Source organism: Colletotrichum jinshuiense, chromosome 10, assembly GCF_051148585.1.
Source record: "Colletotrichum jinshuiense chromosome 10, complete sequence".
In the NCBI taxonomy this organism is placed as follows: domain Eukaryota; kingdom Fungi; phylum Ascomycota; class Sordariomycetes; order Glomerellales; family Glomerellaceae; genus Colletotrichum; species Colletotrichum jinshuiense.
In genome coordinates this window covers 1,991,746-2,003,963 of record NC_139303.1, presented here as the reverse complement: position 1 = coordinate 2,003,963, position 12,218 = coordinate 1,991,746, and the positions used below count along the sequence as shown (strand labels likewise).

General features: G+C 52.5%; 3 protein-coding genes across 3 annotated transcripts; all 3 read left to right on the top strand.

The window, feature by feature from the left end:
* Nucleotides 1–1,497: 1,497 nt before the first annotated feature.
* Nucleotides 1,498–2,196, top strand: EsH8_X_000495 (uncharacterized protein; the record flags this gene model as incomplete). The annotated part of the gene is made up of 2 exons (XM_083274583.1): nucleotides 1,498–1,812; nucleotides 1,870–2,196. 2 exons carry the CDS (start codon nucleotides 1,498–1,500, stop codon nucleotides 2,194–2,196), a joined length of 642 nt encoding a protein of 213 aa, XP_083119975.1.
* A 1,883-nt stretch (nucleotides 2,197–4,079) lies between these two features.
* On the top strand, nucleotides 4,080–7,832 carry EsH8_X_000494 (uncharacterized protein; the record flags this gene model as incomplete). The annotated part of the gene is made up of 2 exons (XM_083274582.1): nucleotides 4,080–6,689; nucleotides 6,747–7,832. The coding sequence occupies 2 exons, from the start codon at nucleotides 4,080–4,082 to the stop codon at nucleotides 7,830–7,832; spliced, it is 3,696 nt and encodes a 1,231-aa protein (XP_083119974.1).
* Nucleotides 7,833–8,932: 1,100 nt separating this feature from the next.
* EsH8_X_000493 (uncharacterized protein) lies at nucleotides 8,933–9,747 on the top strand (the record flags this gene model as incomplete). Its single annotated transcript, XM_083274581.1, has 2 exons — nucleotides 8,933–9,619; nucleotides 9,694–9,747. 2 exons carry the CDS (start codon nucleotides 8,933–8,935, stop codon nucleotides 9,745–9,747), a joined length of 741 nt encoding a protein of 246 aa, XP_083119973.1.
* Nucleotides 9,748–12,218: the final 2,471 nt, after the last annotated feature.

Below are 12,218 nucleotides of genomic sequence, written 5' to 3'. Positions count from 1 at the left end.
GCGTATCATAGGAGTCTTTGGAGACTGGAAATGGTGCTCCAAGATACGCACGAGAGATCCGTGCCGATGTTACAGCATATCCATAACCCAGACGATGGCCTCGATCTCCAACAAAGCCCAAAGCTGAGCCATAGCATCGCTCCCGAATTTTCATTCACCCATTCATCAGCCTGGCCGGTAACATCACCTCTGCTACCTCCTACATGCGGCTTCTTCATCACTCTATGTCTATTTAAGCCCGCAAGTTTTCGAGATCACACCCTTTCTAATTCCCCTTCCTCCTTACCATACCCATCTCTCCCACCTTCCATAACTTGTTCTTCACCAACAGCCGCAGCACCAACAACCACTCATCACCTCCTAACTCCAACTTCCCCCAGAACCCACTGGGGCTCCTTCTCCATCCACTTGTCCACCGTCTCCTCTCTTGAAGCTTACACGACTCTCAACATCCCTGCTGTATTTACACTTACTAAGCCCAACTCCCCCTCCTCTACCTGGGAGCATTCTAGATCCAGAAAAAGCATATGCACCGAGTCTAATCAGCAAGTTCACGAGCCTTAGGGCAAGTGATCATTGACCTACCTCACCGTTCCCCAATGGCCGCCTTTCACGTAGTCTATTCCCTTGAGCTAATACTGCCGCCGCCGCTCCTGACAATCAAAGGCTGCGAAATCGAAGACAGCTAGTGTCTCGGTTGAAGAACGAGAGGCGTATGTGGGGGCGTCGGCGCGCTTCCGCCAGCACAGGAAGAAGGCGCTGGACCGAGGCAGAGATTGGCAGGCAGCTGCAGGATATGCAGCGTAACCGCCATTACATAAGGCACGCAATATTATAAGGCGGCTACATATGGTTCTCCTCAGTAGGCCTTGTTATTCAGCAAGCAGTACTCTAGATGCACTTGAAAAGTTCCGATGGATTAACACAGCCATTCCTGATTCATATACAATAGAACTTAAACACTAATAGACACAATCGTCAAGTTTTCTCAAGTATCTATAAACGAAGTTCACTGCAGCCTGGCCATCAAAGAATCAAAAGAGAGGGCGAGCTTTCGCCCATTAAGGAAGGAAGGTTGTGGAGTTGATGGTGTCAAAGCTGGTCAGGATATGCTCAGAGGTAAAAGCCTAACAGTAGAATGGACTTTGCCGCCGTTCATATCCTAAATGCAGTGGCAGAAAAGTGTCTCTGACCAATCATTTATTTTCGGGGTATATGTGGGGCCGAGGGCTTCATATTGAGGTACTGTTTCTCTATCTAAGGTAAGTCTCCATCCACCTCTTCCAGTGCACCTTCCCTTTCACGAACACGATTCATTGACACCACCATTAAACAAACAAACAAATTCCAACGAGATCTGCCACAACCGCGAAAAGACCTTCATACATCAGCTTCATACAAAATCCTTCGCTAAGCCGGCAACAGAGTAAGTATCACTCAGTTCGGCCCGTTGTTCCTCCCAGCGCAGGCAAATTCTGACCGTAACTGTTGAACAGCATGCCTTACAACGCGGAGTGGGAAGACCACATCAAGGTTTTCCGGAAGAATCGGCGTCTTCTTGTTGCTCGTGGAATCGACTTCACGGGAACTCGGGCTGCATTCGAGGCCGGAATACGGGCCAAGCTTACCAAGCCCAACTCGGTCATCTTCCTCTGGCCGCCGTCTGCGGATAACAGCAACCCAACTCGTCATTCGGGCTGGGTGATGCTTGGGTTTAATCAGCGGCCCGACGTTAAGACGGCTGAGGATGACCTCAAGAATCACGAATTCCGCGGCCGTCCGGTTAGAATCGACCGAGCAAGCAGGGTTGCGGTCAGTCTTTGGATCTCCTCCATCTCATATTGGTAGCACTGCTAATACAAACAATAGTATAATTCAAGCTCCTCGGGAACGCAGGAGACAAATGCCACCATGACTCCCACCGTCGGAGTTCCTACAACCACCGCTCCTCCCACCACCGCTGCTCCCACCGCCCCTTCCACCGCTCCTTCCACCGCTGCTGAGAACCTACCCTCCCAAACACCCTTGGCTCATGGCACCACCGGCGGCAACAACTTCAGCTCTCTCGAGAACCCGTCGCTGCAAGAAATTCTGGAAAGGGAGCGCCATAGGGCTCCCGGAGCAAGGACGAGAGCCGTGATTACGGAGATAACGACGAAGACTTACGTGGTGGATTATTTGGACGACGAAGAATAGTGTGCAACTTGAGCCGCCGGTAGTACCCGACGCCATCCGCGCGAGCACAAGTCGCCTTCGACCGAAACATATGACAAGGCCCTTTTCGTCAGGAATTTATGCCCCAATGGGTATATGGGAGAAATCCCACCTTCTTCTTATTCCCCGATGGGCGAAAGCCTATTTTCTTCCTATTCCTTGATGGGTGAAAACCCCATTTCCTTGGGGGAAACCCCATCTTCTTCTTATTCCCCGATGGGCGAAAGCCTATTTTTTCCCTATTCCTTGATGGGTGAAAACCCCATTTCCTTGGGTGAAACACCATTTCCTTGATGGGCGACAGCCCAAATTCCTTGATGGTTGGAAATCCGTGGACTTCGGTCCTAAGGTCGTTCTGGCAGCCCTACGGGGAGTGGGTTCGATTCCCATGGCGATCCTCTTCCTTGATGGGCGAAAGCCCCCCTGATTCCTTGATGGGTGAACCCCCGATTTACTGACCTGATATCTAATATTTCCAGACCGCGCCTTAGGCCATTCGCCTGTAGCAGCAAGGCTGGCCCCATCAGAAGGTATGTCTCCAACACATATCTTACCTCTTCTTGTGGCCATTGACTTACCTCACTATTCCCAAATGACCGTCGTCTACGTAGTCTATGTCCTTGCAACATTACCGCCGCCGTCACTCCTGCCAAGCATAAGCTACAAACTCAAAGGCTGTTCGATCACACTTTCCAACCGACTGCCTTTCGTTTTTGGCCTTGAACCAGGGCGTTTTTTTGCCGTCAACCCGACCGGTCAACCCGCCCCGGAGAGGCGGCACGGCGCTGTCCCGGATGGTTATCCACAAGCATGTTGACAACCAGCTACTGCGACAGCTAATCGAGGCCAACCCGGCACTCGACATAATACAACGGTGCCAGATGATATGCGCTAGGTGCCTAAGTTGAAAAAAAGGAAGTTTATGGGGGGATGCGGAAGCTGCTGCAAATGAAGTTGCAGGACGTGCAGCGGAATCACCCCCACCCTCGAGGTACGCATTATCATAAGTTGATTGCTTCAGGTTCTCCTCCAGTTGTACTTAAAATTGATTGAATTGGTCTTCAAGTTTCTCAAGTATCTAGTGTATGCACGAAGTGCACTGCAACCTAGCAGCTGAAATGAGGCCCTGAATGATGTCAGGGGGGCGTAGCCAAGTCTCCCACTAAGCCTTCTTTCTGGGCACGCCAAGCCGCCATGAGCCGAACAGCCGCCAGCATAACTGGCCAAGTTCATTTTGAGGCTCTCCGCTTTGTGATCGAATAGGTGGAAGTTCCCTGCAATATCCACATTTTGTTCGCGTCTTCCGAGCAACACAGCCACGCCGACACCGAAAAGACGGCCTCAAAGGCCCCGGATGACCGCCGCGAACGGCCGAGTAGTCACCATGAACATGGATTTCCGCCCCCTCTTCCGCCCGAATGCTGTCTTGAAGGCAACGAACCCGGACTGACCGATGGCCACGTGCCATCTCAATGTGGCAGCGCCGAGTTGCCGTGGGCGGGTCCGTCCACCCCACAAGTCCCCAGACCGTAAGGCTTGAGAAGTGAGTCTAGCCCCAGAATCACACTAATGGACCACTCACGTCCTTACAGCGTGCCGAGAAGCCTTGGATTCTCTCGGCGCCATGGTGAGATTCGCCAAGATACAATGACGCGGCACTCAAATCCGTCCCCAGCGTAGGCTCAGGCTCGCTTGGAGATGACATGGCCACAACATATTACCAACTCGTGCCCCCCGGGCTTTGAAGGGGGCTCCATTCCAGCGCGTCTCTATTTTTCTTCTCGCCAAATCCTGCCGATCCTGACAATATACTCTTGTCACCACGCTCCGCGGCCCGTTCAACTCTTGGAGCAAGGAACGAGACAATGGCCGACGAGATCACTGCTGCACCGTGCCAGCCAGACACCGGGCAGCACAAAGCAGACGCCCCATTTAACAAGAACCTCGCCCAGCAACTAGAAGACAAAGAAAAAGAACTCGATCTTCGCGATGATTCCAACATTCAAAACAACAAGTTTGCCTTCACACCAACACAACTCCATGCACTCATCACCGCACGCAACTTGTCAGCACTCCGACGATTTGGTGGCCTTCCTGGGCTGGCGATTGGTCTACGGACGGACCTTGTCGCTGGCTTGAGTGTAGACGAAGCAACCCTCGATGGCACCATTACCTTTGAAGAGGCAGTGGCCGCTGGAGAAGCCCAACGTTCCGCCGAAATCAAACCTCTCCCTCCATCACCGCAAGAACATGCCTTCAAGCTCGATCTAGATCTTGGTCAACACGAAGAAAAGGCCTTTACCGACCGAAGGCGTATATTCGGCGAGAACCGACTGCCTAAAAAGAAACAAAAGTCCTTCATGAGATTGGCATGGATCGCGTTCAACGACAAGCTCATGTTCCTCCTCACAATCTCAGCCACCATCTCTTTGGCGCTCGGTATTTACGAAACGATAGACGCTTCCGACGACGAGCCCAACATCCAATGGGTCGACGGCGTTACTGTGGTCGTCGCCATTTTGGTTATTGTCTTCGCGAGTGCCGCTACGGACTGGCAGAAGAATCACAGGTTCGCCAAGCTCAACGAGAGAAAGGAGCAACGAGATGTGAAGCTCATCCGCTCTGGAAAGACACAAAACATATCTGTATACGAGGTGCAAGTGGGGGACATTATGCATGTCGAGACTGGTGATGTTGTTGCCGTTGACGGAGTTCTGGTCCAAGGGTCGGGCATCCAGGTTGACGAGTCTTCCCTCTCTGGCGAATCCGAATTGGTACACAAAAGTGTGCCTAGCAACAGTGATATCCGCAACCAAAAGGCCCACAGATCCTCTGCGGCCGACCCCTTCATCCTCAGCGGCACCACAGTATCTGGCGGCGTTGGCGCCTACCTGGTGACTTCTGTGGGAACTAACTCGACCTATGGTAGGACTTTGATGTCGCTGAGAGAGGATGTAGAGGAGACCCCGCTCCAGCAAAAGCTAGGAAAGTTGGCGAAGCAACTCATCACTTTTGGTGCTATTGCTGGCATCATCTTCTTTCTCATTCTGTTCATTCGATTCATGGTCGGGTTACGGAGCATGCAAGGAAGCCCCTCCGAGAAGGCTGAAACCTTCTTCAAGCTTCTCATCCTCGCTGTCACTGTCGTTGTGATTACTGTGCCAGAAGGGCTAGCCCTCGCAGTTACGCTTGCCCTTGCTTTTGCCACCACAAGAATGCTGAAGGATAAAAACCTGGTTCGCTTGATTCGTTCTTGTGAGATCATGGGCAATGCCACGTGTATTTGCTCGGATAAGACTGGGACGTTGACCCAGAATAGCATGACGGTTGTCGCTGCTAGAATCGGCATTGCTGAAAGGTTTGGTGGCGGCACGAAGGAGTTGGCCAATGATGACATCAAAGAGGAGCCGAGCAGCGACGATGGCGCAAGCCAGGACCACCCCGCGAGGTTGCTAGAATCATTGAGCAGGGACGTGAGAACACTGATGAAGAATAGCATCGCTCTGAACTCGACCGCATTTGAGAGCGATAACCCGAAAGAGCCTGGTTTCGTGGGAACGAGCACCGAGACAGCGATGCTAAGATTTGGTCGAGAGCATCTTTCCATGGGCACTCTCGGCGAGGAGAGAGCAAACAACGAGATCGCCGATATGTTCCCCTTCGATGCATCTCGGAAATGGATGGCCGTCATGTCCAAGCTTCCGGATGGCAAGTACCGGCTTCTAGTCAAGGGGGCTGCAGAGGTGGTCTTCGAGCAATGCACCAGCGTGCTCAGCGAACCTAAGACAGGCCTCACTACTCAAGTGGTCACGGAAGACTTGCGAGGTAACATCCGGACGACGATTCGCGAATACGCAAAGAAGATGCTCCGGCCGATCGTCATGGCCTACAAAGATGTCGACATCAGCGAGGCGTTCGAGAACCCAGACGATTCCGACTCCATCAAATTTGAGAAGCACTTCTGCGGCATGACGTTCATCGGTGTCTTTGGCATCCGCGATCCGCTCCGACCCGAAGTCCCCGACTCCGTGCGCCAATGTCAAGAGGCCGGCGTCTTCGTGCGCATGGTTACCGGCGACAACTTTCTGACTGCGACGGCCATCGCGTCCGAATGCGGCATATACACCCCTGGAGGCTTGGCCATGGATGGTCCTACGTTCCGAAAGCTCACACCTGCACAACTAGACCTGGTTATTCCACGGCTGCAGGTGCTCGCAAGATCCAGCCCCGAGGACAAGCTGCTTCTCGTATCTCATTTGAAAGGCATGGGAGAGACGGTGGCTGTTACCGGTGATGGAACCAATGACGCATTGGCTCTCAAGGCAGCAGATGTAGGCTTCGCTATGGGTATCCAGGGAACAGAAGTGGCCAAGGAGGCTGCATCCATCATCCTACTTGACGATAACTTCGCTTCAATTGTGAAGGCCCTCATATGGGGTCGGACGGTGAACACGGCCGTCAAGAAGTTCCTACAGGTAAGTGATAGCATCTTCTTCACCTTCATGCTATGTCATATGCTAACAGAGATGCAGTTCCAATTCACCATCAACATTACGGCCGGCACCTTGACTGTCATTTCAGAACTAGCAGGAGATTCGATCTTTACAGTTGTTCAACTGCTCTGGATTAACCTTATCATGGATATATTCGCTTCCCTCGGCTTGGCAACCGACTACCCCTCCCCAGATTTCCTCAAGAAACGACCGGAGCCGCGAACCGCACCAATTGTCACCATTACAATGTGGAAAATGATTCTGGGCCAAGCGATCTATCAGCTTGCAGTCATGTTTACCCTCCACTACGCCGGAGATGCTCTCTTCAATCCCACAACAAAGGCGGAAAGGGAAGCCCTCCAGACAATGGTCTTCAACATATACGTCTGGATGCAATTTTTCAACCAGCACAACTGCCGCCGCGTCGACAACCGACTCAACATCTGGTACCAAGGTGTTCTTCGTAACCCGTGGTTTATTGGCGTGCAGTGTGCTACCGTTGCGGGACAGATGGTGATCATCTGGAAGGGTGGGCAGGCCTTCGACACCCGCCCACTCAGTGGACCGCAATGGGGCTGGTCGATGCTTTTCGGCATCCTGGTGATCCCCCTCGGAGCGTTAATTCGACAGGTACCGGACGAGTACGTGTACAATTTCTTTCAAGCAGTCAAAGGGGCCTTTCTCGCCACCGTGCTTGCTCTTTCCAAGCTACTCCCGTCGAAGTGGCGGAAAAAGGCAGAAGAGGAGATGGAAGATATGGGAGCGGCGGAGAGCTGGGTTTTGCAAACGGGCGCGGCGCTGCTGCGGCCGATGAACTACGAGTGGGGCAGCACGACGCCGCCTCCCGGATCGAGGCTCGCAGGGCGGGTATCGAGTATCCCAGCAGCACAGCGAGAGGCCTTGATACGGGCTGCGAAGGCTGGCACGGGCGATAACGAAATCGACGTGGCCGCACTCGTAGAGTCTGCTCGTTATGCCAAGGTAGAGTTGTCATATGGTCTTGAGGTCCATCCCGACACTTCGAAGGATGATCCAATTCTGCTTACCTCTATCGGGGTTGATGGGAAGAAATGCCCGCCGAGTCAGGACCCAGAGATTTTGCGTTATTTGCATCAGTCATCATAGGATGAAGCTGGCATATTTGCTTACTGTACGATACATGGCTTGGAGGATTTCTGATTTTAGATAGTTACGCTCACGTGTCGATGATCCAGACAGAACTAAATGACAGAATTGCATTGTACCAAGAAGACATGCGCCATCTATATGACACTCAACTATGACCCGGGTGATTAGACATCCAGAAATGCCGAAACTACCATGCTCCTTCTGTGTCGCTTCAGTCACGGAACGCAACTGGCCGGCGACTTCTGCCGGCGTACCGGCTATATTGGCCTCCTAATTTACCAAGTCTTGCCACATGGTCGCTTCTTTACCGCTGACATCCTCTTGGAATGTCCTCGTGGTCCCGATATCGATATTAATATGTGGGGTTGCAGCTGTCGGATCTTTGGTCTAGAGGTGTGCCGAAGCGGCGAGACCGGGACAGACAATCTGCCGCAGCCACACTAGGTGAGATGAAGGACCGATATCTCCCACGTACATAGGTTCCAAAGGTAGTGACGAGCACCCCTCTACTAGAGGCATCAACCGAGAAGGTGCAACGGTTCTATTTCGGTTATTGAAGTCCGGAAAGCCTTGGCTTCGTCTGTGGGTGGCTGTTGGATTACGAGTGCGTTATATATGAAGCTGGTTTGGGCGTATCTTTGCCACGGCCGCCCCCCAACCTATGTTTTATTCTTAATTCATGAAGAAGAACTGTTACCTTTGTCCATAATTTCCAAAGGTCATTCAGACGGCAGCCATGAAGTCGATTCTCTTCACCGCCCTTGCGACGCTTACTGTCCGGGAAGTTGCCAGCCATGCCACCTTCCAGCAACTCTGGGTTGATGGCGTTGATATGATAAGTCCCGGTCCCAATCTTTGTAGGAAAAGACCATTTTACTGACTCCTGTATACGGCTCCCAATGCGCAAGACTGCCGCAAAGCAACTCACCTGTAACCAATGTTGCCGGCACCGACATCCGATGCAATGTTGGCGGAACAAGGGGAGTGAATGCTAAATGCCCTGTCAAGGCAGGAGGCACCGTAACTGTTGAGATGCATCAGGTAATTCTCCTTCTCCCTCCTCATTCCATCGCAAAAAGAACGCAGCTGACATTAAGATGCAACAGCAAAACGGCGACCGAAGCTGCAAGAACGAAGCCATCGGCGGTGCGCACTACGGCCCTATTACAGTCTACCTCAGCAAAGTCGACAACGCTGGCTCGGCCGACGGCTCAGCCGGCTGGTTCAAGATTTTCCAGAACGGGTGGTCGGCCAAATCAGGCGCCGGCTCCGGCGACGACGACAACTGGGGCGTCAAGGACCTCAACACATGCTGCGGCAAGATGGACGTGCCCATCAGCAAGGACCTCGCCGACGGAGACTACCTTCTTCGTGCCGAAGCTATCGCGCTGCACGCGGCTGGCCCGTCCGGAGGAGCCCAGCTGTACATGACGTGTTACCAGATCTCCATCCAAGGCGGGACGGGCACGGCGAACCCGGCGACCGTCAGCTTCCCCGGCGCGTACAAGGCGACCGACCCTGGAATCGCGGTCAATATCCATGCCAAGCTGTCCAACTACGTTGTACCGGGGCCAGCTGTTGCGTCCATAGGTACGACCAAGACGGCGGGTTCGGGATGCAGCGGTGGATGCGCCGCGACGTGTGATGCCGCTAAGGGCCCTGTCGGAACGGCGCTTCCCATCACTCCCGTCGGCGGCGGCGGTGGGACCTCCCCGCCACCTTGCACTGTCCAGAAGTACGGCCAATGCGGTGGACAGGGTTACACGGGTTGCACCACTTGCGCGGTAAGTTTCCCTTTTAACAGCATATCACCAAACATTGATGTGATTTCCAACTAATGGCATATTTCAATTTGCAGTCCGGTTCTACTTGCACAGGCGTTTCAGCGCCGTACTACTACCAGTGTGCCTAGAGTGAATTGGGATTGGGGGCAACTATGGACGAGGGAAGAGACAATCAATCACCACCAATCTTGAGCTGGGCCTGGCTTCAATAACATGTTAATTGAAAGAAATGAATCTCCGAATCTCGCTGTCCCCAATGAGTTGTTTTATTGTGGTTGTCTTACGAATGGGGCGAGGAAATCGGATGAAGCTGGGCGAGTACATTTGCCGCTCTAACTCGGGTGATAGCGTAGATTGTGCCAGCTGTTGACACTTGGAACTCGGCTCCCAGGTGACTCGACTCATGCTTCCTGCGAAAATCTGTCGGTTTTAAACATCTTCCACTCTTGCTCCGTCATTCACTAAGTGACGGTCAGTCGTTGAATCGAAAGTATCAAGAAGAACGGGCAAGATTAAGTTGCAGCATGTCTAGCCTCAAGGCTTGTAAACGATCATTGATGCAGCCCTTGCGCACCAATACCTCAGGATCTCGCGTCGTACTCCAAAGCCGTGACGCGTTATTTACACGTACAACATGTCTATCCAACCCCGTCGGTACATGAGCAAGCGACAGCGGCCATGTGATTTCTGTCGCTCGCGAAAGACGGCATGCCGGATTGATCAAGCACCGCCCTGTCGCCTATGCGTTCTGCATGGTCGAGAGTGCACATTTATTGAGGCGGCTGCACCCAGGAAGAGACCACTGCCGTCAGAAGGTGGGCGTGATTCGGTCGTTCACAGTCCGCCGTCGTATCGGCCAAGTCCGCAGATCGCAGCAGCGACACCACCCAGCCCACCACAAGTCCCTACAAGCCTCTCGGGCAATCAGCTCTCAGATGAGGCAGGTATAGATTTTGTCGGGGAGCTCAACTTCGACACCACACAATCCGAATTCGAGGCCATGTTCCGAACCCCACGTGCTCCCAGCACCCCCTCCGCTGTGTGGACACGAAACCTACCTCAACAGCTGGGACGAGCGGGAGATGCAGAATATCCGGCTGGTGCCAATCCACAGTTGATGGGCCTCAGCGGCGACATGGACCCCCTTCTCCTGCAGCATTATCGTTTCGATGAAAACGGCATATTCGGCTTCAAAGAACTCGCCATTCACTCGGTACAAGACTCACCTCTTCCTTGTCACTTTCTGGTCTCACAGCAATCCTTATTTACTCGAAGAAGAGATGAAGCTGGCTTGGAGCAGCCCAACCAAGACTTGCTCATGCAGGAGCTAGAAAAGGCCATCCCCACTGGAGTTGGCGAACGTCTCATCAAACTCTTCTGGGACTTCATCCATCCCCACTGGCCAATCTTTTCCACAATGAAGCCCCCGGATACCACTTCAACACCAGCTCATCTCCTTGCTTCCATATATGCCATCTCTCTTCCCTTTGCCGTGTACGACGATAAACTCAGCGTTGATGTCGCATACGATAAACCCCCTTATCCAGCGATATCACGAATCATCGATAAAGCTCTCTCATATGAGGTCCACTCACCAAGCATTGCTGTTGCCCAGACTCTCCTGCTTCTTGCTCTACGACCATCTTCAGATCCTCTTGTTGCAGATACGGCGTACAGACGGGATGTGCTCGGGAGACTTGTTTCTTGCGCTACCACTCTCGGCCTTCACCTGGAACCATCGGATTGGTCGATGCTTAGTTGGCAGAAAGCTCAGCGGCACAGGCTTTCCTTCCTTATCTACGCAGCCGACAAATGGATAGCCTGTAGTCATGGAACTTCACCCTTTACTCATCAAGATGACTGGCTCGTCACAGGTCTGGAGGCAAAGGACTTTGCTGGTTCGGGTCTTCAGTCCGATGACGAGACGCGACTTATCAGTTTCTCGGCACGTACAGCAATTATCAGCTCAGCTCTTTCAAGTCTTTAGTAGGTCAAAAGATACCGTTAAGGAACTTCAATACTAACTTTTCTAGCTCTGCCCGGGCCATCAAGGAGCTACTCCATGATGTCCAGAAGACATCGGCTGTTACACAACCACTGCTTCGTGGCCTTTCTTCGATCGCCAAATCAAATAATAACGTTTCAAGCGCACAAAATATTGAGTTTCTCTACATTCAACTCATTATTCTTCGAGCCGAGTTGCGGCCGTTGCTGAACAAAACTTCGAAGCTGTATGACTCCCAAGATGGAACATCAAGTTCTGGTCAATCTTTGAGGAATGACATGAGAACTTGCACTAGCGCTCTCTCTGAAGTCGTTCGAAATCTGAGTCCGGACACAGAGTGCATATTTTGGCCACCGTGGACTCAACTGGTTATTTCCTCAATTTGCTTCACTCTGATGACAATGGCTACCTCTTCGCCCACCTTTGAAGAAGCGACGACCTGGATTAACAGTCTACAGTCGACTCGTAAAAGCCTCCGGTTGAAAGTGGCGTCCTTCCCCTTCCTCCGCTTGGGCCTTCTCAGAATCGATGCTCTTTTCTGGCGTGGCATCACAAACGTCCTTGAACTAGAACAACACGTCGAGAAGGCTTTTA